The 26,914-nt window shown below is 46.5% G+C and overlaps 1 protein-coding gene and 1 long non-coding RNA gene across 4 annotated transcripts in view; both read right to left on the reverse strand.

Moving 5' to 3' along the window:
* Nucleotides 1–26,914, reverse strand: part of LOC309352028 — a 215,669-nt gene that overhangs the window by 151,103 nt on the left and 37,652 nt on the right. The window lies entirely within an intron of this gene.
* The window catches only part of PRKCQ (protein kinase C theta), a gene marked incomplete at its 3' end in the record, with an annotated part of 52,490 nt that continues 34,679 nt past the window's right edge, over nt 9,104–26,914 (reverse strand). For both annotated transcript variants that reach the window (XM_081879823.1, XM_081879822.1), the window contains exons 11-18: nt 25,487–25,647; nt 23,252–23,425; nt 21,143–21,234; nt 17,465–17,527; nt 15,840–15,978; nt 11,899–12,087; nt 11,069–11,197; nt 9,104–9,259 (exon numbers count right to left, since the gene is read on the reverse strand). In XM_081879823.1, the coding sequence (XP_081735949.1) occupies nt 9,104–9,259; nt 11,069–11,197; nt 11,899–12,087; nt 15,840–15,978; nt 17,465–17,527; nt 21,143–21,234; nt 23,252–23,425; nt 25,487–25,647 (1,103 nt within the window). The remainder of the gene's footprint in view (nt 9,260–11,068; nt 11,198–11,898; nt 12,088–15,839; nt 15,979–17,464; nt 17,528–21,142; nt 21,235–23,251; nt 23,426–25,486; nt 25,648–26,914) is intronic.

Genomic DNA, 26,914 nt, shown 5'->3' on the forward strand with positions numbered 1-26,914 from the left:
GAAAAAAAATATTCTGAATCTCAGAAGCCAGAACAGCAAGAGGGATCGCTGCGCAGCGAAAGCAGCAATCTCTCTTGCTGTTCTGGCTTCTGGGATAGCTGCGCAGCCTGCATTCGCCCCATCAGACGCACACACACACATTTCCCCTTACTTTTTAGGAGGGAAAAAGTGAGACTTATAGAGCAAATAATACGGTACATGTCAACGTTCTATATATCTGGGTAGGCTTGTTCAAACAAAAGGAATTTTTAGCAGGTGTTGAAAAGAGAACAAAGAAGGCATCTGCCTGGTGTCAATAGACAGGAAGTTCTAAAGTGCCGGCACACTAAAATATTAATTTCTTACAAATGTAGAACAGGCATTATGTGTCCCCAGTAATAGTGCCAGTTCCGCAAATTGAGGCCGCCAAGAGCGCATGTGTGGAATAAGACAATCTCTCAGGTTTGCATTTGACAGCCCTGCCTCTTTCTTATTCTTCTGTTTCATTTTATTTTAGGGCCTCAAGCCAGTGGGAGGGGTGCTTGCCATAACGCCAGGTTAGCAAAGGCTTAAAATAAATAAATAACGCCAATCATGATTCCTGAGGTTCTTTGTTCTTCACTCCCACGTGAAATACCCAGTTCTGTTGCAACGAGTGGAAATTTAGCAGGACAAGCTGTTCCGAGTTGTTTGACTGAGAGGAGCCAAGCTCCCTTTTTACTTTGGGTTGATGACAATCGCACCCTGCTAAGTTTTCCTTTAAATAGGGAGGCGATTGTGACCGAGTGTCGACAGGTGTTTCTTGCAAAGTGAGTCATCCTCAGCCGAGCTGCCTGGCTGTCTTCCAGAAGCAGTGATGGTATCTCAAAATATGAGAAGCAGCAAAAGGCTTGTTTGGTCTGCACGCAAGCCACGCAAGAACCTTGCTCGTTCTCGGGGACAAACCCGGCATCACGCAAAAGCAATTGAAGAGAACGCAGGGAGGGTGTCTTGCATTGTTGTTGCCAAAGATCTTTATTGAAACTTAACATATAGTTAAAGCCATGGTTTTCCCAGTAGTGATGTATGGAAGTAAGAGCTGGACCATAAAGAAGGCTGATCGCCAAAGAATGGATGCTTTTGGATTATGGTGCTGGAGGAGACTCTTGAGAGTCCCATGGACTGCAAGAAGATCAAACCTCTCCATTCTGAAGGAAATCAGCCCTGAGTGCTCCCTGGAAGGACAGATCCTGAAGCTGAGACTCCAATACTTTGGCCACCTCATGACATGAGAAGAGAAGACTTCCTGGAAAAGACCCTGATGTTGGGAAAGATGGAGGGCACAAGGAGAAGGGGATGACAGAGGATGAGATGGTTGGACGGTGTTCTCGAAGCTACCAGCATGAGTTTGACCAAACTGCGGGAAGACAGCAGTGCCTGGCGTGCTCTGGTCCAGGGGGTCACAAAGAGTCGGACATGACTAAACGACTAAACAACAACAACAACATATATACATAATAACCAAAATGCCCAATGATTCCCTCACATAAAATATAACATCTAAATTACAACAGCTGCATAATTATACACTTAATTATAAAACCCACCACCCACCCTCTACTTCCCTCCACAGCAATTCAACTTCTTTATATTTCTTTCTACCTTTTCCCCCTTGCATTCTATAATATTTTTCTTTTGTTAAATTCTGATTTTTCCTTCTTTCTTTATTGGTTTTTTTATTGCTTACATTTTTTATTCTAAGCCTATTAGCACGTCACATTTAGAACAATATTTCGACATAAAATCTTCGAAATACTTCCGCTCCGTTCTTAACTTTTGATTTGATTGATATCTTATAATTGAAGTTAATTTTGCCAATTCTATATACTCACTTAATTTACAAATCCACTCTTCCTTTGTTGGTGTGGCCTGAGATTTCCATTTAGTGGCAATCAGGGAGGATGTCTTGCATTGTGTTCACATGTTACATTTGAGTGTGCAACCTGTGTACATGGCAGTGGTGTTCACATGTTGCATTCAGCAGGTGTGAACTGTGCCCATAAATAGCTGGTGTGCAAGGTTATGCACATGTAATCTCCAAGTTGCATGGAGTCCCATGTACACAGCAGCCGAGATGTGCAAATCAAGCAGTGTACAATATTTCACAAACACTTGCAAATGCTTAGGGACAGTTTGTACTTGCGTTCAGTACAATGTGTGTCAGGGAATGGTCTGAAGACGAGTTCTGGGGAATGCATTCTACGGCAGACCACCTTCTCTCCAATGGAAAGCTGGAGGGGGCAGAATCGGCCCCCCCCCCTCACCCAGAGCGTGTTCAGAAGCAAAGAGAGAGGCAGAAGCTGAACAGCTTAGGGAGGAGTTACACAGTTACGAGATAATGATGTCAGAACCAGAAGGGAGGGGGCAGCTAGATGAGACGTCACGCGAGAGCATGGAGGAACCCCCACCCCAGACTCGGAGGTCCAAATGTATCAGAGAGCAAAGGAGTCAGAGGGAGGGAGGAACTTCCCATTGGTGCCCAAAATGCTGCGGAAGGAGGATTAGACTAGGCAACTACCCGCCTTGCGGAGAGCTGTGTATTTGTGCTTGCAACATGACACTGTAATAAAAGGACCATAAATCTACCAGCTGCTTGTTAATTCTTATCTGTGAAGTTACCAAAGGGAGGGAAGGACTCTCCAAGCCTGACAATGTGTGAACAAGTCTACTGAGTCAGACCAGTGGTCCAAGGAGCTCAGCTTTGTCTACACCAGGAATGGATAACCCTCAGTTTTTGGGGTTTTTTGTTTTGTTTTTATTAAAGATTTTCTTGGTTTATAAAAGTATGTGCAATCTCTCTCTCTCTTTCTTTTGAAGTAACGTTTTCTACAGATCAGTTTCATTTGCTGAGACCTTAGGAAGAAAAGGGGGAAGAGGTGGAGGGGGAAAAGGTGAGTGGGGGTTGGGGTTGGGTGGCGATGTTTCTATTTTACTTAATATATGTGGGGTTTTGTGTCAGCGTCGCTTGTGCAGGTTCTTTGCTGTTCACTTGTGTTCCTTTGGTGCTGAGAGAGGTTGGGGTTGGCCGAGGGTGTGGCTGTTCATTTGTGGTTGGCTGTGGTGGTCTTTCTTTTCATGTGTGAGTGGGTGTTTTGGATCAGGTTAGCCATATTGATTTGTATGCTGTTGGTGGATTTTTGTCATTGTCTTGCTGGGCTGTGTATGTGATAAAGGGGAGCCATACCGGGGTAAAGGCGTCTTCTTCTATTTGTCCCCATGTCAGTTTCAGTTTATTGCTTAATTTTTCTAGTAAGGCTGTTTCCCATACAATTTGGTACCATTGGTCCATGCTTACTCCTGATAGGTCTCTCCAGTGTCTGGTTATGATGCTTCTTGGATTACCCCAAGTTTAGAGGGTTTAATCCATCCCCTACAGCATTTTTTTTGGGTTCCCCGCTTAGGATTCCACCAATTCTGGCAGGGGAGGCAAAAAAGCAGAAAAAGAAAGCAGACACAGCAGCGATGGGATGGGCAGCACCGAGAGCCCTGGTGGGGATCCACCTGTCTCCTTTCCTGGTAATCAGATTGATCATTTGATGCACAGAAAGGGGCCGATACAACCCAGCTCCTCAGCTGGCCTGGATGGATTCGCTGAAGGAGGTTCTGGGTGGCAGCGTGGCTGCCTGTCTGTGACCGCGAAGGGTGGCCACACCTATGTTTGTCCACGGTCTCTGCTGATATGTGGCCCCTGGGAAGCTGATATGTGGCCCTCGGCTAACCACCCCTGGTCTACATTCACCAGTGACATTTGTTTTGAAATTTGAGTGCTGTGGGTGTTCCTACGTTTGGTCAATTCTCTCTCCCCACCTTGGGATCAGCCCCCTCCTCTTAAGAGAAATAGAAAGTTCACAGGCTAAACCTTTCGAAGTGATCTAGGTAAAAGATGGATCCAGTAGAGTTAACCTGAACCTTGAAAAGACCATAGAGCTGAAAGAGGAAGTGGGAAAGATTTCCTCCTCCAGATGTATTTTTTCAGAGGTAACCTTCCTCATGAGCAAGAGGCCAAGTGAGAAATTTCATGACCATCATAAAACTTCATATCATGCTTTTCGCCTTCAGAAATGAACATCTCTTAAGGCCAGCTCTGATGCAACGTACTACTGAACAGCACATTGCAGCCATTATGAGCATTACCTGCTTTGGTCTCCCTACAAAACATTTGCTCCCATTACCGTGGACAACATTTTATTTACCTGTACAAACATCACAAACAGTTTTCAAAAATCCATATTATTAACAAATCTAATTAAACACAGCAACCCGACCGTAAGGAATATGCACACACAGAGAGCTCTTCCATTGACCAGAGGGAAAAAACAACAACAGATTATGGAGACCTATTGAATGAGCACCACTAGAAGTCCTATGTACATATGAGCAAAACGCCCATCATTATGACAGGCAGGGCAAACAGTAGAGCTGCGTGTTGCAAAGATCAGAGTGGGAAGGCTGGGCCACATAGATTTGTGTGCTATTTGCAGGGTCCTTCTCAGTAGAGGCTGGGCCACCCGATGTTGGGCAGAGTAATAAGTTAGGCTATGGCTAAGGCAAGATATACAGCAGGCATGGATTTCATGGTCTTAGTTATGCCACCGCATGAGACACTTATGCGAAGGATGGTGAACATCACCTTTTGATGTAAGTGGTCCATATCTCAGTGGCTGGACATCTGCTTTGCATGTAGAAGGTTCCAAGGTTCAACCCCTGAAGACAGAATCGGGATTCAAGATGATCTTACCAGATTGGAGAACTGGAGAAAATGCATTCCAGGAGGGACAAATTTAAGGTTATACACTTAGACAGGAAGAACCAGCTTCACCTAGATTGCCAGTAGTACATGTGAAAAAGATCCAGGGATTTTAGTCGACCACAAGCTTAACATGAGTCAACAGGGTGATGCAACAGCAGCAAAAACAGCTAACGCTATTCTAGGTTGCATCAACAGAAGTCTAGTGTCCAGATCACGGGATGTCATAGCACCACTCTGTTCTGCCTTGGTCAGACCACACTTGGAATACAGTGTTACCTCAGGTTACATACACTTCAGGTTACATATGCTTCAGGTTACAGACTCCGCAAACCCAGAAATATTACGTCGGGTTAAGAACGTTGCTTCAGGATGAGAACAGAAATCGTGCTCTGGCGGTGCAGCGGCCCCATTAGCTAAAGTGGTGCTTCAGGTTAAGAACAGATCTCAGGAACGAATTAAGTACTTAACCCGAGGTACCACTGCACTGTGTCCAATTCTGGGCACCACAATTTAAGAAGGATATGGACAAACTGGAACATGTGCAGAGGAGGGCAACCAAGATGATCAAGGGTCTGGAAACCAAGCCTTATGAGGAACGGTTGAAGGAACTGGGTATGTTTAGGCTAGAAAAGAGGAGACTGGGAGGAGATATGAGTCATCTTCAAATATCTCAAGGACTGTCACATGGAGGATGGAGCCAGCTTGTTTTCTCCTGCTCTGGAGGGCAGGATCCGAACCAACGGATTCAAGTTACACGAAAGGAGATTCCGACTAAACATCAGGAAGAACTTTCTGACAGTAAGAGCTGTTCAAGAGTGGAATAGACTCCATTAGAAAGTGGTGGACTCTCCTTCCTTGGTGGTTTTCAAGCAGAGGTTGGATGGCCATCTGCCATGAATGCTTTAGCCAAGATTCCTGCATTGCAGGGGGTTGGACTAGATGACCCTCAGAATCCCTTCCAACTTGACAGTTCTATGATTCTATGATATTCTGGTAGCTCTGGGAGAGACCGTGGTCTGAAATCCTAGAGAGCCATTGTCAGAGCTGGATGGGTCTATGGCCGGAGTAAACATAAGGCAGCTTATAACTGGTTGGTATCTGGTTGGCCACTGTGAGAACAGGATCCTGGACCGTATGGCCCACTGTCCTGGTCCAGCAGGTTCTGCTTATGTTTTTATCTTCCCAGGTCCTTGACAAGAAAGAGTCTTTCCTGTTACCTCCACCCTTGTAACTGGAGATGCCAGGTGTGGCGTTTCCCCACCTAGGTGTGTGACATCATACTGGGTTCATAGGGAAAGGGTTAACTAATTGTAAAATGATTGGAAAATTTAAAGTTTATATATAGAAATATTGTAAAATTAATGAGTGATAGAAAAATGTTGGAATGAAATTTTATGGCCTTAGTTGAAATGCTATAAGGAGTTAAGCTTAAATAAGTATATTAATTTTAATGGAAATAAGATTAAAAATATGTTAAGACATTTATATGATAGAAAATAGAGAAAGATGGAAAGGAATTGCTGAAACAATTAATGGAAGTGGAATACAAAGAGGGAGGTGAGAGGAGGTCGATGAAACAAGGGAATGAAAGATAGAATATGGAAAAGGTATGATGTATGTTTTTAAATTGTTTTTGTTTTGTTTTGTTTTGTTTATTGTGTTAAGGTTGTGTCTTGTATTGTTTATATACTGTATTGTATTGTCTTTATTTTCTTTTTTGTTTTCTTTCTCTTTTTTCTTTTTTGTAAGCTTTAAAAGCAATAAATATTATTTTTAAAATAATAATAAAATGACTAACCTAGGGGGCAGAGTTAACTGTGTACAGTGGTACCTCGGGTTAAGTACTTAATTCCTTCCGGAGGTCCGTTCTTAACCTGAAACTGTTCTTAACCTGAAGCACCACTTTAGCTAATGGGGCCTCCTGCTGCTGCCGCACCGCCGGAGCACAATTTCTGTTCTCATCCTGAAGCAAAGTTCTTGACCCGAGGTAATATTTCTGGGTTAGCAGAGTCTTTAACCTGAAGCGTATGTAACTTGAAGCGTATGTAACACGAGTACCACTGTATAAGGTTTAAGCACAGAGGGGGTTTTTTGGGAGAGTTAGAGTTAGGGTTAGGGTGGAGAAGACAGTCTGGAGTGGGAAGAGGCAGAAAACATAAGTTTGTGGGTTGGGCTGCTCTGGTGTGAGAGAGGGAGAGAATTTGTGAAGAGGAGTCAGTCAAACAGTTGAGATGATCAGTCAGAAGGTATTAGGAATGTATGGGCCGGTAAAGAAACTAAGGTCAAGATACTGACAGGAATATTATCAGAGAAACCATAAATTTGTTGATGTCTGTAAAATAAACTTGGTTTTTTTGGTTCACTTTTAACAACTGACTGACTCAGTGTTTTACCAGAGAGTAACGGGTTGGTGGCAGCGGGGAAGCGAGCACAGTGGTGGCACAGGGATCAATAGACCGTTAAACGTCCGGGGACCCTGTGTGATCACCACACCAGGGATTGAATTTTGGAACTTCTCCACGCCAAGCACATGCTTTCTACCGATGATCTATGACCTTTGGAAAATGCCTGCATCAAACGAGAAACAGACACTATCTCTTGAAGCCAAACAGGGCTGAGTTATCTCATGAGTCCCACAGAGAGAGCCCAGCAACCTGGAGGAGCTCTCACAGGCCAGGAAAACCACACAGGAACTTGACAATCCTGTGAGGTGGAACTCACAAGACCGAGATCTTCCCTCACAGGATCACAGCAGGATCTCGAAAGGACGAAGGAGGTAGATTGGGACACTAACGGAAATATGGAGGATTTGCTATGATGCGGCTCATGTTGAAGTCCAGTTCGTATGCAAACTGCTTGCAAACGGACTTCAGAATGAGGGTTCTCAGCTGATCAGCACTGACAGCCATCACCCTTAAAGTCCAGTTGTCTGCATTTTGAATGCAAACTGCTGCAAAACGAAGTCTCTCAGGACTCATCAGCTGATCAAAGCTGGCCACCCCATTGGCTGAATGAGGGCATGCCTGACGGCATACTCCCTGGCTCAGCCAATCCCAGTGGGGCTCCCTGTCAGTGAAAATCAGCTGGTTGGTCCTGAGAGGGAATAATGGGCAGCCTACTTTAAGCTCCTCATTCCTCCTTTGCAGATACGTCTATATCTGCCCTGATGCCATGTACAGTGTTCGGGGGGAGGCAAGTGGATGTGGTTTGGAGAAAACATCCTCACAGGCCAGTTAGGATCCCTGTTGGGCCTTATAAGGTCAGAAGACCAGAGGTTCTCCACCGCAGGGCAGAACGATGGAACTGAGTAAAAGGCCCCCAGGTTATCGCAGATATTCCCTTCTTAGGTGTTCCTCCTGGGATATCCACACCATTCAGCAAACCACAGTGGCTCAGATCCAAACAACTGCGAGCAGGAGGCGAGAATGTATTAGTGCCGTTCTGTCAAACCATGGTGCAGTGTGTCAGGGGCTGAATTGCCAGGCGTGAACACGGTGAATGAGGAAGATAGCAGGAGACAAAAATGTATTAGTACCGTTCTGTCAAACCACAGTGCAGTGTGTCAGGGGCTGAATTGCCAGGCGTGAAACACGGTGAATGAGGAAGATAGCAGGAAGAGAAAATGTATTAGTGCTGTTCTGTCAAACCACAGTGCAATGTGTTAGGGGCTGAATTGCCAGGCATGAAACACAGCGAATGAGGAAGATAGCCAGCCATGGCATGTAAAAACTCGTGGTCTTGAAAAGAGCTTGTGCGGTGCCAGTTCCAGGAGACTTTGGGGAAGATGTTCTCAGTGGGCCTTCCTCTCTGTGTAGGCTATCCCCATCTTCCTCGCAGCTGTTGCCACTGCCCATTTGCTTGGGAGGAAATCACTGTCTCCCAGCAGAGCCGGCGCTCCCGTTGGACAGAGTGAGGAGGCTGCCTCAGGCGGCAGGCAGTAATTGGCAGCAGATGATGGAGGATACAGTGACGTGGGCCATGCAGCCTGCCCTACATCGGCTAAGTTGGTTGAATGCCTTCAACTGCTTCCTAATGAAGCCGCCCTCCAGCCCAGGCCTCCGACTTTGTGCAAAATCTTGTACGAGAGCTTCTTCAAATGAAATAACTTCCCTGGAATTTGGGGTCACCTCTCTCGTGCAACCCACTCCTGCCAGGTCGGAAGTAGCCCTTCTGTTAGCAGAAGAGACTTTCCACCGGGAGAAGGGCACCCTTGGATCTAGGCCACCACCTCCATCGTCTGATGAGAAGCTTGACTTTAGCCAGTTGGGAGTTTGGAGGCCATGGTGGTGGTTGTTGTTGTTCTTGAAGCCACCTTGATCCCAGGGCTTTTGTCTCTCAGGAGAGCAACTTTTCCATGATGGGGCTGGTAAAGGAAAAGCTTCGGAACATGTTTTGGTCCATGCTGTTTATGAGGCTCCGGTCCCCGCACGACAGCCGGGGTTTCTCATTCAGAAATTCTTTGTCAAAGTTGCTGCAGTCGCCAGGGGATTTCTTGCAGAAGGGAGAGGGAAAACAGAGTCAGAAGCATCAGAAATGGCAGTGGGAGAGTTGCACAGTGTTTCTCAAACCTGGGTCTCCAGGATACAACAGCTTCCATCACCCCTAGTTAGCAGGACCAGAGGTCAGGGATGATGGGAGCTGTAGTCATCAACAGCTGAAGACCCAGGTTTAAGAAACATTGCTTAAGCTAATGTGGTGCTTTCCAGATCTTGTTGTTGGACTACAACTCCCATCGTCTCTGACTACTGGCTAGGCAGATAGGAGTCCAGCAACCTTGGGGGGGGGGCAATATGGCAGCACCTGCCCCTGCATTAAGAAGATGCTCTTGAACCTTTAAAAACAGGGGCAGGGATCCCTGTGGCTCTCTTAACTCCCATCAGCCCCAGCCAGGATGAAAGGTGATGGAATTTGTAGTCCTCCAAGCCTTTAGTGATTCTCCCAAGCTCTTCCTGACCGCAGTGGTGGTCGGTGGCCATTGGGAGCCGTAGGGCAGAAGGAAAGGAGCCCAACAGTAGGTGGCGCCAGAACCAATGAGCTCTACTTTTGTGCCCATCCTCTCTGCTATTGAGTTCTACAAAAGGCAAGCTTGAGAGACAGCTAGCAAGCAGCAGCAACACCTTCTGGACAGGTTGTAAATAAGAAGACAGACAGGTGAGGGTTGGGCAAAGCTGGTGGGGTTGCGCCCCATTTGCCCCAATGGATCAGCCTCCCCCTAGTTTCTCTCACTGCTGCAACTGTAACTGATGTTTGATATTGTTATGTACTGAGTTGAATAGGATCAAAAATGCAGCAGTCTGGTTGGTCCTAGAACAATAGGATTCAGAATGCAGCAGTCTGATTGGTCCTAGAACAATAGGATTCAGAATGCAGCAGTCTGATTGGTCCTAGAACAATAGGATTCAGAATGCAGCAGTCTGATTGGTCCTACAACAATAGGATCCAGAATGCAGCAGTCTGATTGGTCCTAGAACAATAGGATCCAGAATGCAGCAGTCTGATTGGTCCTAGAACAATAGGATTCAGAATGCAGCAGTCGGATTGGTCCTACAACAATAGGATTCAGAATGCAGCAGTCTGATTGGTTCGCAGGAGCCACCCAATCCAACTCCAGGTGGAAGTGAATTCACAACCTGATTGGCCTACAGGAGAATCCCAGAATTAGCCAATCACGTGGGGCCCATTGTGTAAATAATGTATATAAAGCAGACATTCTGGGGGAACTTCCATTCCTCCTCACCACTATGAGCTGAATAAAGGGCATGAAATCCACTCTCGACTCCGAGTATATTTCAGATATGTTTTTTGTTCAACGCTGTTTTATCATCCTTGAAACTGCCCTGGCATTTAAAAAAAAAAATATATGGTATATGAAAGGTTGCATAGGAATAATTTTAAAAACAAGCAAACAAAAAAAGTCTAAATAAAAAAAAATTGTCCAGTAGCACCTTATAGATCGACTAAGTTTGTTCTGGTACAAGCTTTCGTGTGCATCTGAAGAAGTGTGCATGCACATGAAAGCTTATACCAGAACAAACTTAATTGGTCTATAAGGTGCTACTGGACAATTTATTTTATTTTATTTTTTTATTTCGACTGCGTCAGACCAACACGGATACCTACCTGAATCTAAAAAAAATAAAAATAAAAAATATGAGTCTAAACATGGTAAGATTATCTGGAGTCCACAAACAAGGAAACTCAACCACCTCCCCTCTGATCTGCAGGGATCATTTGTTTTTAGTTGCGAAGAGAAGCAAAGAAACTCTGAAAGGTTAAGGTTTTTTTTTCTCTCTGTCTCACCACTCTAGGCTTGAAAGGGGGTTCGACTGCTCTCGCTTCAATGGCTTCCCAGTTGATTTCTTGGAAAAAGGGATGTTGGCGGATGTTCCCTTTGGCTCCCAGTCTCCTTTCTGGTTCTCTTACAAAAAGCTGGAAATCGAAAGAACACTAAATTTAAAAAAAAAAACATAGCACTTACTGTTGTTTGCTTCTTGTTTTTATTATGTATTTTGTGGTTTTTCTCTTGGATTTTTATGTTGTGGACTGCCCTGAGATCTATGGGTGAAGGGCGATACAGTGGTACCTCAGGTTAAGTACTTAATTTGTTCCGGAGGTCCGTTCTTAACCTGAAACTGTTCTTAACCTGAAGCACTACTTTAGCTAATGGGGCCTCCTGCTGCTGCCACGCCGCCGGAGCACGATTTCTGTTCTCATCCTGAAGCAAAGTTCTTAACCTGAAGCACTATTTCTGGGTTAGCGGAGTCTATAACCTGAAGCGTATGTAACCTGAAACGTATGTAACCCGAGGTACCACTGTATACACATTTAATAAATAATAACAATTTTTAAACCTTTTTTAAAAAATAAGAAGTCCTCAAGGAAATTCACCACTGACAATTCCAGAATAACCCCAAAACAGAGGCAGTCTGGAGGCACTCTTAAAGATAAATTCTTATTTTATCTTTAAAAGTAAATTCCATCAGGAAAAACGACCGTATTTAGTGCAAAGGAAATGACTCTACATATGAGGAAAAGATGAGGAAATGCTGGGGAGAATTATTCTAGAAGAAAAGGATTTTGCCCAGTCCAATCCTTCCTTCATCCCTCCCTCCCTCTCTCCTTGACCTGACCTTCACAAGAAGGTCCCTTGCGTCCTTGTCAAGCCATCGAGGGTAGAATGGGCTGTCCATGCGGATCGACTGGAAGAGCTCCTCTTCGTCCTGACCATGGAATGGAGACTGACCAATCAACATCTCGTAGAGAAGGACCCCAAAGGACCACCAGTCAACAGACGTGTTGTATTTCTGCCCCAGCAGAATCTATAATGGAAAGGGGATGGAGAAGTGAAGAAAGCTTACCAGTAAGAGCTGGCCTCCTTGCACTTCCGAACTGGAGAGGAGGTGGGGTTGCAGGCTTACGCACGTGGGGGCTGGCTCACAGCCCCCGTGAGAATGAGGGAATCCTTGGGCGCGTCATCTCCCTGCTTAGCCAATCGGCTGGTCAGGGGTGTGTGGCCTGGGATATTTATGCCCAGTGCGCCTGTGGTCCGCCCTCTATTTGCTTCTCCAGCGGGTTTGGAGGGATGGTCGGTGCCCAATTGCTTTGAATAAAGCGAGAAAAATCTTGGAACGGGCTGTGGCGCGTAGAGTGGCAGCTCGGGGGGGTGGGGTGTCATTGGCCACCCCAGCTTCCAGTACAGCAAGGAGGCCCTCTACAGAAGCCCTCTACAGAAGTGATGGCGTGCATCTTTCGGATTCTGGAAATGACATTTGGTTGGTTGACATTGCTCTGGGAATTAATAATAATAATAATAATAATAATAATAATAATAATAATATCTTTATTGTCATTGCCCCCTCTCGGGGGCAACGAAATTACTTGGCTGCTCCATCCACCCAGGTAGGGCACTCCACTCAAAATCAGAACAACTATAAAAACACTAATTAAAACAATACAGTATAATACAGCAAGGAAGATTAGATGACTTTCAAAGTCCAGGCTTCCCATTCAGGGCCGAGATCGCTCTGGAGAAGAAGCTGTTCTTGAGACGGCTCGTTCTTGTCTTCATCGTCCTGTATCTCCGTCCTGACGGCAGGAGCTCGAAGAGACAGTGACCAGGATGCGATGGATCTTTTACTATGTCCAGTGCCTTCCTCTGGTACCTTGTGGCATAAATCTGCTCTAAGGTGGAGAGTGGGCAGCCAACAATGCTCTCTGCTGCCTTCACAACTCTGCACAACCCCATCCTGTCCTGGGTAGTACAGCTTCCGTACCACACACATAAGCCATAAGTGAGCACGCTCTCAATGGCACAGTGATAGAAGGCAAGCAGCAGTTTCTGCGGAAGATGGAATTAGGAATTGGTTGCAGGTTTGAGGGTCTTGGCGGCGAGCTTTTGCTCGATTGGCAGTTAGGCATTGGTAGGGGTATTGTTATGCAAATGGGGGGGGGAGGAAGCGTCATCACCTTCCCCCAAAGCAAAGGGTAGTCTGGTAAATGGATTCCGGGGGGCGTTGCCCTGTCCGAAGCCTATGGAGGTGTGGGCCTAAGGCAGTCCCCCGAGCGGTGACCCCGGGGGAGCTCCTAGTTGATGTGCATCAGCAGGACTCCCCCTACTGGTGGTTAACCCTTCCCGGTCTTCACGCAATTGGGCTGAAGCCGGTTGCCGATAGGACCAATGCCTAAGCCAATACCGCTCAATTCCTGCAATCAATAAAGTTGTGGCCGTTTTCGCCCATTAACCTTAAATACTGTGCCCTGTGTGTTTATTTCTAAAGGGGGGAGGGGGACTTGACATGCAACTAGCTCACTGGCTCATCTAGCCCAGAGTTGTGGTTCGAGGACCCGATCCCTGCATAGAGGAATGAAAACACATGGACAAGTGATATAAGGTTAATGGGCAAGAAAAGGCCACAACTTTATTGATTACAGCAAGTGAAAAGGTATTGGCTTAGGCATTGGATTACGCCAGTTGACTCCACCCACTCAGAGAGGGGTGAGTCTAAAAAGGGGGGTTTATTCACCAGTAGGTGGAGCCTGTTGATGCTAATCCAACTATAGGCTCTCCCCTGATGTCACCGAGGGTCGTGCCATGGCCTCCCACCACACAGGCATCGGACAGAATACACGACCACCGGATTCCTTTAACAGAAAACCAAAAAATTGAAGGCGTAGGCGATGGCCACACCTAGCCCTTCCACACACCACAACACATTATTCCAATGCCTAACCTACCCACCAATACCACGAAAGTTGTGACGATTGCTACAAGGTAGGCGAAAAAAACCACAAAGCCTAATGCCAAATGGAAAAATTCCTACCAGGCCCCCCGGACAACCAGGGCGACCAACCTAAGGTCCATAGCAAGGCTAAAAGAAACTGAGACCCTGAGCTCTAAGGGAGTGGAGGGTGGGTGACTCGCGACGGGACGACGAAGAATGAGGCCGCATGGCTGGCACAGCAGCGATTTACGCTGCCATCCACGCCCCCTCGAAGACACCTGGTTGGGTGCCTGCCCGTGGGCGTGGGCGCCAGCCAGGTGAGTGGGAGGCAGGGGGCTAATGCCCCCCCCTGCTTGAGGCGGAGTCCGGCTCCCGCCCACAACCACTCCCCTCTTTCGCAGGAGGAGAGTCTTTGTCTTATTTCAAGGGCGAGGAACCTGGGGTTCCTCCAGAAGTTGGTGAACTTCAACTCTCATCAACATAGGAACATTGGAAACTGCCTGATATTGAGCAAGACTCCTGGTCCATCAAACCCAGTTTGGCCTACTCTGTCTGGAAGCAGCTCTACAGGATTTCAGGTGGAGTTCTCTCTCCCATGGAGGGATTGAATCACGGAATCATAGAGTTGTAAAATTGGAAGGCATCCTGAGGGTATCTTTTTGGCCAAGCTTTCTTTGCAAAGCTTTCTTTCCCTGTGGAACACCCTCCTATCAGATGTCAAAGAAATAAACAACTATTTGACATTTAGAAGACATCTGAAGGCAGCCCAGTTTAGGGAAGTTTTTAATGACTGATGTTTTAATGTATTTTTAATCTTTCGTTGGAAGCCGCCCAGAGCGGCTGGGAAAACCCAGCCAGATGGGCAGAGCATAAATAATATATTATTTATATATTTATATATATCAATAATATATTGATATCCTTCTACCGATCCACAATAGAAAGTATCCTTTCATACTGCATCGCAGTGTGGTACGCTGGTTTGACATCAACTGATAGGAAGTGCCTACAGAGGGTGGTGAATACAGCGCAAGATATTATGGGCTGTCCCGTGAATCCGCTGGATGACCGCATAAGAACATTGCCTCAGGAGAGTGAGGAAAATTCTCAGGGATGATTCACACCCTGGCCAGCACTTTCTGCCCTCAGGCAGAAGATATAGAGTCATGATTAGTCACACCAACAGGGTAAAGAACAGCTTCTATCCGTGGGCTGTTAGGCTGCTGAATGAAAAGACAGGGCAACTGACTTTCAGGTTTGGTGGGTGTGTGTCAGTAAACGAGGGGAATTAAGACTAAGAGAGCTGAGTGGGGGGTGCTCGAGTAATCTCACTGTATACAAGTCGTACAAGTGACAATAAAATATTTCATTTATTATTATTATTATTATTATTATTATTATTATTATTATTATTAAATCACACTTCCGATATGAGAATCTCAGCTCAAGCATCTATGACAGATGGCCATTTAACCTCTGCTTAAAACCTCCACGGAAAGAGAGTCCACAACCTCCCAAGGGAGACTGTTCCACTGTCAAACAGCTCTTACCATTAGAAAGTGATGGTTGTCCTGAATCAGAAAGTGATGGTTGTCCTGGTTGTAGCAGAATCTCCTTCCTTGTAACTTGGAGCCATTGGTTTGAGTTCTACCCTCCAGAGCAGGAGAAAACGAGATTGCTCCATCTACCATGTGACAGTCCTCCAGATATTTGAACCTGGGACCTACCCTATGTTAATCAGATGCTCTACCAAGATGATCAAGGGTCTGGAAACCAAGCCTTATGAGGAACGGTTGAGGGAGTTGGGTTTGGAAGTTCCATTGGTTGCCACGGCTAATAGCCCCACTTACCTCCGGTGCAATATAATCGGGGGTTCCACAGAATGTGCTTGTCTTGGCGTCCCCTCCCATGTGCTCTTTGCACATCCCAAAATCAGCAATCTTGATGTGCCCTTCCTTGTCAAGGAGAACATTGTCAAGCTTCAGGTCTCTGCAAGGCAAGATCAGGCAACATCTCTGAAAAGGCTCTTTTCTTGGAAGATTAGACGTGTTATCTAATCAGTATGTGCTGTATATACACAGAACAATTGTTAAGTCGTATCAGGTGCAAGTCCCGGTATTGTGGGGTTGTATTGTGGACAAGAAGCTACAGTTAGAACTGGATATGGAACAACTGATTGGTTCAAAATTAGGAAAGGAGTACGACAAGGCTGTATATTGTCTCCCTGCTTATTTAACTTATATGCAGAATTCATCATGCAAAAGGCTGGGCTGGATGAATCCCAAGCCAGAATTAAGATTGCCGGAAGAAATATCAACAACCTGCAGATGACACAACCTTGATGGCAGAAAGTGAGGAGGAATTAAAGAACCTTTTAATGAGGGTGAAAGAGGAGAGCGCAAAATATGGTCTGAAGCTCAACATAAAAAAAAAAAAAACTAAGATCATGGCCACTGGTCCCATCACCTCCTGGCAAATAGAAGGGGAAGAAATGGAGGCAGTGAGAGATTTTACTATCTTGGGCTCCATGATCACTGCAGATGGTGACAGCAGTCGTGAAATTAAAAGACACCTGCTTCTTGGGAGAAAAGCCATGGAATGGAATGACAAACCTAGACAGTATCTTAAAAAGCAGAGACATCACCTTACCGAGAAAGGCCTGTATACTTAAATCTATGGTTTTCCCAGTAGTGATGTATGGAAGTGAGAGCTGGACCATAAAGAAGGCTGATCGCCGAGGAATGAATGCTTTTGAATTATGGTGCTGGAGGAGACTCTTGAGAGTCCCATGGACTACAAGAAGATCAAACCTCTCCATTCTGAAGGAAATCAGCCCTGAGTGCTCATTGGAAGGACAGATCCTGAAGCTGAGGCTCCAAGACTTTGGCCACCTCATGAGAAGAGAAGACTCCCTGGAAAAGACCCTGATGTTGGGAAAGATGGAGGGCACAAGGAGAAGGGGACGGCAGAGGACGAGATGGTTGGACAGTGTTCTCGAAGCTACCAGCATGAGTTTGACCAAGCTGCAGGAGGCAGTGGAAGACAGGAGTGCCTGGCGTGCTCTGGCCCATGGGGTCACGAAGAGTTGGACACGACTAAATGACTAAACAACAACAAATTGTGGGGAAGAGCTGAGAAGGAATAACCACTGGGAGAAGCGGACAGAGAAGAAATGCCCTCGGGCATCTGCAGCAGCACCACCGGACTCCTTCATCTGCTCCAGCTGCAACAAAACATGTCTCTCCTGTCTCGGTCTCTACAGCCACAGCAGGCGCTATAACTCTTCAGCTGTTTGAGTTCTCTCCTAAAAGTGCACTCCGCCGTTATCTCCTGAGACAGACGGGTGTCAACAACCGCATGTTGAAATTCCTGCGTTTCTGGGGGGTTGGACTGGATGCCCCTCAGGGTCCCTTTGAGCTCTGCAATTCTACGATTGTATTATACCTTCTCCCTCCACCAAGGATAAAATTCCTACCTGTATATGATTCCTTGAGAATGAAGGAACTGCAAACCGCAAATGATTTCAGCAGCATAAAATCTGAGAAAATCAGAGACAGCTCGGGCTTAATTTTATTGGTTCATATTTAACCCAATATCCAATAACTCCCGCCCCCCCCAGAGTACTGGTCCAGTGGTTATTATTTTTATCTGTAAGCCTCATTGAGTCCCATCAAGGAAAAAGGCATGGCAATAATAATAATAATAATAATAATAATAATAATAATAATAATAATAATAATAATAGGCCTCATTTCATAACAGCCACTGACAGACCTATCCTCCACCCTAAGCCAGTGGCCATCCTCAAATCATGTTGCAGTGAGTTCCACTGCTTAAATTAGGTGCTGTGTTAGGGGACACTTACTTTTTCCTGTCCTGAATGATTCTACAACCCACCGCTTTTGTCAGATGGAAAGGACAAATAACTTTTCTGCAAACACCTACATTAATGCAAAATGACCGGAAGGGGAGAGGTATTTGGGGAAGTGGAATTAAACTGCCATGGAAATGCAGCCTTGCCACCAGTCCAGGAGTGGCGGTGGCAGAAATAGTGGCACCGCCAGCCATCTTCCTTCTTAGTGACGTCTCTCCTTCCTGTTGCAATGGCAAGAGCTGAGCCAGATAAAGTTGGGATGCATAGGGAGAATGCTCCTGAGAACGTGCAGAGTTCCTTCACCAGGGAACAAGAACTTTCTCCACTCCCTACACCTGGGATTAAGAGTTCTTCAGTTCAGAAGCGCACCGCTCCAGAAAGGCCCCGTTCCAGGAGCGACCCAAGGCATTTCGGTGCCTGAGGAGAAATACTCACTGCTGCCCTGGTGATGGAGCCGGGCAGCCGTGAGGCTGTGCAAGGGCTTCGCCTCAAGGAAATAATAATAATAATAATAATAATAATAATAATAATAATAATAATAATAATTTATTATTTATACCCCACCCATCTGGCTGGGTTTCCCCAGCCACTCTGGGCGGATTCCAAAAAAATATTAAAATACTGTAATACATCAAACATTAAAAGCTTCCCTAAACAGGGCTGCCTTCAGATGTCTTCTAAAAGTCTGGTAGTTGTTCTCTTTGACATCTGGTGGCCTGAGGGCGTTCCACAGGGAGGGCGCCACTACCGAGAAGGCCCTCTGCCTGGTTCCCTGTAAATTGGCTTCTCGCAGCGAGGGAACCACCAGAAGGCCCTCGGAGCTGGACATCAGCGTCCGGGTAGAACAATGGGGGTGGAGATGCTCTCTCAGGTATACTGGACCGAGGCCGTTTAGGGCTTTAAAGGTCAGCACCAACACTTTGAATTGTGCTCGGAAACGTCCTGGGAGCCAGTGTAGGTCTTTCTGGACCGGTGTTATGTGGTCTCGGCATCCGCTCCCAGTCACCAGTCTAGCTGCCGCGTTCTGGATTAGGTGTAGTTTCCGGGTCACCTTCAAAGGTAGCCCCACGTAGAGCGCACTGCAGTAGTCCAAGCGGGAGATAACCAGAGCATGCACCACTCTGGCGAGACAGTCTGTGCACAGGGAGGGTCTCAGCCTGCGTACCAGATGGAGCTGGTAAACAGCTGCCCTGGACACAAATTTGACCTGCGCCTCCATGGACAGCTGTGAGTCCAAAATGACTCCCAGGCTGCGTACCTGGTCCTTCATGGGCACAGTTACCCCATTTAGGACCAGGGAGTCCTCCACACCCGGCCGTCCTGTCCCCCCAAAACAGTACTTCTGTCTTGTCAGACGTTCTTGCAGAGCCTCACCATTGGGGGCTTGCACACAAGGGGGGCAAACTCAGCCAGGGCTTCCCTTTGCCACCCTGCCTCGCGACACGGAAAAGCAGAGTGGTGGAATTCTTGCCAGGCCACGTTTTTTAGAAATCCAACTCTGGAATTGCAGAGGAAGGCCAGGCGGATTTCTACACCCAAAGTCACCTTCGCTCACCTGGTTCGAATGAATAATTTACTTCAAGTCGCTCTTCAATCCAAACAAAGCCCTAAAGCAGTTTCAATATTGATTTTTTAAAAAATTATCCCCAGGGGTACCGGGGCTTATTTTATTTGCTTTGTTCTATTTGTTTTAATCATGCCTCAATCCATTTTTAAATCTTTGGTTGGTGTTTACCTTCTAGGTTTTTGGGGGGTTTTTTACATTCATGTGATTCAGGCTAGTATTTTATTTTATTTTGGGGACTTGGTGCTCTGGAGAAGCCGAATAAAAGAGGGTCCACGGAAGCAGCTTTTTACCACAGCTTTCTAAAACAAAACAGTTCAACCAGATGTCAAAGAGAAAAACAACTACCAGACTTTTAGAAGGCATCTGAAGGCACCCCTCTTTAGGGAAGCTTTTAATGTTTAACAGACCACTGTATTTTAATACTTTGTTGGAAGCCGCCCAGAGTGGCTGGGGAAACCCAGCCAGATGGGCGGGGTATAAATTATTATTATTATTATTATTATTATTATTATTATTATTAAACGGGTGCTGACATAGGTGCCAACTATAGGGGGTCTTGGGAGCCTGGGCACCCACAAACATTTTTTTTGTGGGTGCTCGGCACCCACACCGCAGGCTTTGAAGCGACTTCCAGTTTCTACCAAAAGTTGTGTCGGAGGTTTCCCAGGCCTCGGGTGTGATCTCTAAGGACCCGTGAGAGCCAGTTTGGTGTAGTGGTAAAGAGCGGTGGACTCGTAATCTGGTGAACCGAGTTCGCGTCTCCGCTCCTCCACATGCATCTGCTGGGTGACCTTGGGCCAGTCACACTTCTCTGAAGTCTCTCAGCCCCACTCACCTCACAGAGTGTTTGTTGTTGGGGAGGAAGGTAAAGGAGATTGTGAGCCGCTTTGAGACTCCTTCAGGTAGTGATAAAGCGGGATATCAAATCCAAACTCTTCTTCTTCTTCTTCATGTCTGAGGTCCTGCCAGGCCTCAGAAGTGCCTCTGCACCACGTTGATGTAACATGATGTCATGACGTCACATTACCTCATGGGTGCCATTGGGCACCCATAAGCACAAGTTGGCGTCCCTGCCTGCTGCTTTCTGTTTAAAATTGGGATGTTTATTTTGTATGCTGCCCAGATAGTTCCCCCTGTCCTTGATGCATGTTTTACAAACTAAAAAATAAATAAAAAGCATCCTTTACATAAGAAGAGAAACAGAAAGAGGCTCCAACATGGGATAACCCTCTGGTGGGAATGTACCACCTCAGCAGGCATTGGGCGTGTTTGTGTGTGTGTGCTTGAAAACACCCCCAGATTTTTTTTAAAAAATAGCCTGCAAATGGAGAACATTCCTGTAAAGAGCTGCCAACGGGCAACTCCAGTCTTCAGCCCTCTCTGGCCTCAGCTCAATCCGTCTTCACAGGGAACTCTGGGAATAGTAGTTCTGTGAGGGGACTGGGGGTCTCCCCACAACTTTCAGCACCCTTAACAAACTACAGCTCCCAGAATTCTTTGCTGGAGGGAATGCCAAGTGCTGTCATGATGCTTTAAACGTTTGGCATGAATGTGGCCCTAAAGAGAAAGTAAACTGCAATGATCCCGACTCTAAACATCATGAATTTCTAGATGATCTACTCTTGCAAGGACTGTACCATATCACTGATGGTACATTTGAGCAGATTCTCTGTCTCTCCAGGAATGTGCAGCAAAAACAGACCCCAACTTACCTCGCTCGGCCAATGTCAAACTTGTGGCAGATCTGGATGTGAAACATCAGGTCACCCCCGTTGAGATATTCCATTACAAAAAAGAGGTTTTCCTAGTAAATGACAAAAAAGGCTTAAAATCATAATCATAATCATGAAATGGTCTTTGGGGCAACAGATGACAGAAGAAAAGAAATGGAAGATTGCCTCAGTGACAGCTTTTTCTTGGGGAAACTCAAATGGATTGATTCATGATAAAAGGCGAAAGATTTATACGATCTGAAGAGAAACCAGAGGATTTATGATACCCATTTTACAGGTGGTTTTCCCAGAGAAAGTGTCTAGAAATCATGGGACAAAGGGAAGTGTGGATAAGCTGTTAAACCCCATTCTCCAAAAACCACTAGCTGAAGATAGAAGTCTATCATTGTGGGAAATTATCAACCAAATCTAATGCATATTCTTGCTAGTTAGCATGTGAAGGGGTTACGACCACAGAGCTATATTGCTGATAGGCGGACCCAGACCATAGACATGAAATTGATAGAGAGGGCTCTGTATGATATCATTTCCCCTTCTCTCCTGAGGAGGAAAGAGCACCCAGCATTTTGTGATCCTTTCTCTCTTCCTCTTTCTGGGAGCAGACAGATATCCAGTTGCTTCAGCTCAGGCACATGTCTGAGGCTGCTTCTATTGTAAATATAAGCATTTTACCTGTATAGTTTTTAATGCTGTTGCATCTGAGAATCAAGGAAAGATTATGAGTAAGTAAAGCCAGTGTGGTGTAGTGGTTAAGAGCGGTAGTCTCCTAATCTGGGGAACCGGGTTCGCGTCTCCGCTCCTCCACATGCAGCTGCTGGGTGACCTTGGGCCAGTCACACTTCTGTGAAGTCTCTCAGCCCCACTCACCTCACAGAGTGTTTGTTGTGGGGGAGGAAGGGAAAGGAGAATGTTAGCCGCTTTGAGACTCCTTAAAGGGAGTGAAAGGCGGGATATCAAATCCAAACTCTTCTTCTTCTTCTAAAGTGTCCTTTAAACTTACTTCTCAGTCTGTTGTATGATTCTTTGTTAAGAAAAGGGGGAGCCAGCTTGCTTCCAGTATTTTCTGCCAAGGATGGGACTCGAAACTCTTCTAAGCTGAATTTCTTTGTCTGTTCAACCCACACATGTGGGTGCCTGGAGGCAGGGCTGTCTTAAACATATGTGGCACTGGGGTGCAAAGATTCGCCTGGCGTCTCCCCCTGGTTGCCCAGTCCCAGACACACAGGAGGGCAGTGCCAGCCAGCCTCATCAGTGTCTCGCTGGCTCGGTCGCCCCCGAACTCATGGCGCAGAGCTGCCCGCAGCAGAAGAACCTGCCACAACGCTCCGACCGACGGGCGGGCGGGCTCTTCCCCGACTCAACTCTCGGGCCCCAGACTCTGAGAGCCCGGCGCCTGGGTGCCCCGCACCCCTAGCGCTTATGGATAAGACGGCCCTTCCTTTTTCCTTTCTCCTTCTGTGATGGAACTCCTGTTTGGGGACTTCCCTGGCTTTTGTTCTGGCCCACGAAGGCCAGTCTGGATAGTTGGCCTTGGTGAAGATTTGACGTTTTCATCCTTAAAAGGTTTTTGATTTGAGTTGCTACTGAAATGAGGCTGCATTTTAATGTTGTATTTTAATCTTGTTTTTAAGTTGTGTTTTAATCAATTGTTTTTATACCTGGTGTTAGCCGCCCTGAGCCCGTTCTTGGCTGGGGAGGGCGGGGTATAAATAAAAAATTATTATTATTATTATTACAGTGGTACCTTGGGTTAAGAACTTATGGTAATTCGTTCTGGAGGTCCGTTCTTAACCTGAAACTGTTCTTAACCTGAGGTACCACTTTAGCTAATGGGGCCTCCTGCTGCCACTGCACAATTTCTGTTCTCATTCTGAGGTAAAGTTCTTAACCCAAGGTAATATTTCTGGGTTAGCGGAGTCTGTAACCTGAAGCGTCTGTAACCTGAGGTACCACTGTATTACTAAAACTCATCTGAAAACCATGCCCCACTGGCTGCCATTTTGTGACTGGTGGACCTTCTCAAGTGGGTCCTGAAGGCAGACAGTATGAGAATCTCTATTCTGAGTGAATAGGAAAGAAATTGGTTACCTTTGTCTGGAATGTACAGAAGACGTGAGTGAGGAATGGGTGTCCCCAAGCCAGAGAGAGGACCCGCCTTTCCACCATGGTACATTCAACGTCATCATCCATCAGCACCACCTCCTTCTTCAAAGCTTTCATGGCAAAAAACTGGTTCGTGTCCTTCAGCTCAACAAGGAAGACCTGGGCAAAAATAAATAAATCCAGGGTACTGCAAAACGCTGCGATTCATGGCAAGGTTAAGCAAAGCCGCGCAATTCAGAATTGAGTGCAGAATTAACCAAAAATCTCAGAAGGAATGTTTATCAAGTTTCTAGTCCCTATGTTTGCAAAGACCGATTTGAAAGCGAGTAGCCAAGGTGTCGTGCAGGGATGGGGAGCACTTCCCGACTCAAGGGCCACTCTCTTTTGTGGGTGAGCTTTCAGAGGCCGTGTGGGTGGGGCCAAAGGAATAAGTGGGTGGAGCAACAGGTGTCAGTTTTATTGTGGGCGCGGGTGGCGCTGTGGGTTAAACCACAGAGCCTAGAGCTTGCTGATCAGAAGGTCAGCGGTTCAAATCCCCATGACGGGGTGAGCTCCCGTTGCTCAGTCCCTGCTCCTGCCAACCTAGCAGTTCAAAAGCACGTCAAAGTGCAAGTAGATAAATAGGTACCGCTCTGGCGGGAAGGGTAAACGGTGTTTCCGTGCGCTGCTCTGGTTCGCCAGAAGCGGCTTAGTCATGCTGGCCCCATGACCCGGAAGCTGTACGCCGGCTCCCTCGGCCAATAAAGCGAGATGAGAGCCCCAACCCTAGAGTCAGTCACCACTGGACCTAATGGTCAGGGGCCCCTTTACCTTTTTAAGTTACATGCAAGCTATGCAAAAGCCAGAGATTTCTATGCACACATGTACACCTCCTCCCAGGCAAGCACGAGACATTATCTCAGTTCAGGGACACATTCCAACCAGGTAAGAACTCTTAGGGAGAGTGCAGTCTATAGTCTTGAGGGCTGGGGAAAAGGGGTGTAGCCCGGGGAGGCAATATGACCTAGGAAGAGTCTCAAGAGCAAGAAGTGTGTGGATCGAGGTTCCCTGCTCTTCTTTAATGGTTAATACAACCCTGGTTTTCTGTTCTACTGTACAGTCATACCTCACGTTACAGATGCTTCAGGTTGCATTTTTTTGGATAACAGACCGCCGAAACCCAGAAATACCAGAACGGGTTATTTCCGGGTTTCGGTGGTCGTGCATGCACAGAGGTGCTAAATCGCGCTTTGCGCATGCGCAGAAGCGCTGAATCACAACCTGCGCGTGTGCAAATGTGCTGCTGCAGGTTGCGAACACTGCGGGTTGCGAACGTGCATCCCGCATGGATCACATTCACAACCTGAGCGTCCACTGTACAGTAAAGCCACTTCCGGCCTACCCAGGAGGTGGGGTTGCGGGCTTCATGCCCACCCCCACATGAGCGGGGGCTGGTTTCAGCCCCCGTGAGAACAGGGGCATCCCGGCCAGGTCTGCCCTATTTAGGGCCGGCGCAGAGGGGGCTCGCCCTCTTTTCGCTGGCTAGCCTTCACGTTTTCCCACTCTCCCTCCCTTTAGGTATGCTTTAGGTAGGTCTTTGACTTTGCTATGGACTTCGGTCTATCGCCGCAAGGGGCATGGTAGGAATTTTTCCCAATTGGCAATTTGTAGCCTTTTGGTTTTTCGCCTACCTCGTAGCAACTCGTCACAACTTTTCAGCATTGGCGGTAGGCATTGGTAAGAAGGGGTTAGGAGGATGTGGGAGGGGGGAGGAACGCCATCACCTCCCCCCAGTGAGCGAAGGGTGGTCCGTTAAAGGACTCCGGGGGCGTGGCCCTGTCCGAAGCTTATGGAGGTGTGGGCCAAAGGCATGCTCCCGAGTGGTGACCCGGGGGAGCTCCTAGTCGACGTGCCTCGGCAGGAGACTCCCCCGATAAAGTGTTAACCCTTCCCCGTGTCTCTAGCAAATGGGCTGGAGCCGGATAGTCGATAGGACCAATGCCTAAGCCAATGCCTCTCATTCCTGAATTCAATAAAGTTGTGGCCTAATTCGCCCAATTAACCTTAATTATGGTGTCTCGTGTCTTTATTTATCCTGGTGGGGGGCGGGAACTCGCCACGCAATCCATAAATTGTATGTGGTATTTTGTATTTAATTCAAGTAGGGCTTTGTTTTTGTATAAAAAACCAACACAACACCAACAGTACGTTGTGTTTCCTGCTCTCGCTTTCACTCCTTACCTTGCCAAAGCTTCCTTTCCCCAACATTTTGTGCAAAACAAAATCATCTATGGTAAACTTCGGCAGCTGAGCGGGGAGGTCTTTCCTTGGTTCCAGTTCCACCGGGGAATCGGGACCCGGGACGTCTTCTGCAGGGGATTCCCAGGAAACTCCCTGAGGCTCTGCAATGGATCCCAGTGGAGTTGTGTTAACTGAAAGAGCTCTCTGCATTGCACTGACGAGACTTAACTGCTTCTGGGAAGGCACCCCATTGCACCACTCTTCCCACCCAACAACCCAATTTGTGGCGAAGTGTAACCTGGGACAGATGCAGCTTGGCCGGCTGGCTTAAGCCATCTGAAACTCTCGTCTGTGTTTCTGGGACACAGTTTTGGGTGGCTGTGGGATGGGGACTGTCTCTCAGCCTAACCCACTTCACAAGGTTGTTGTGAAGAATAGAATTTTATTATTACGGTCACAGGCCAGTTCCAGGTCAGGAAAATCATAAAACACAACAGGAATACATTGAATTGAAATTGGGTATAACAGAGACAATTCAGATATAGCGGCAGTTAAAAATATATATATATAAAATCTTGATCACTAAAAGATAACCTAAAATTATCATTTAAAACCTTAGTCATTTTGGTAGTACAGCTTGTTCCCTAAGTTTTATGGCAGTCGCACAGAATTTGGCCACCCTTAGCGTAATCTCTAGATCCTTGTCCTCTACCAGGAGTTTTAGACATTGAAGTTCGGACCCATTTGGAGATTTCTGTATAACAGGAGAGATAAATACCGAGCGTATATCCACATAGAAACGGCAGCGTAACAAGACATGAGAGACAGTTTCTACCTCCATCAAGCCGCAGGGGCAGACTCGTTCCACGTATGGTTTACCCTCGAATCTGCCCTGCAATAAGGCAGATGGCGGCACGTTGAATCTAGCGAGGGTAAATGACTGACTGTATTTGGGTATTCGTAATTTTGACAAATATTTTTGTGAAGATAAAAGGGGGAGGGGAAAAACTGTGTCCACCATCTTGAACACCTTGGAGGAAAGGTGGAACATGAATAACAATATTAATCTAAGGGCGATTCATTTGTTTTCAGTGGAGCTTATTCCCAAGTAAGTCTGTGCAGGAGTCATAGAGTTGGAAGGGTCCCTCAGGGTCATCTAGTCCTACCCCTGAAATAAAGGGAATATCAGTTAAAGAATCCTTGATTGATTGTCACCCAACCTTTGCTAAAAGTCTCCAGTGAGGGAGAATCCATCACCTTCTGAGGTCATCCTTTCCATTGACTGCAGGCCTTGTCTTGTACAGGTCCCTGTTTTATCTCCTTTCTCAATATTTGGTAGGTAAATGTTTAAAGTCAAAAGCATATATATAGACCAAGGAGGCCGCTAAATAAGGTGGCTACTCAAACGATAACTGAGACACGGGTGGC

The sequence above is a fragment of the Podarcis erhardii genome (assembly GCF_964252035.2).
Source record: "Podarcis erhardii genome assembly, chromosome: 10".
NCBI classification, from domain to species: Eukaryota; Metazoa; Chordata; class Lepidosauria; order Squamata; family Lacertidae; genus Podarcis; species Podarcis erhardii.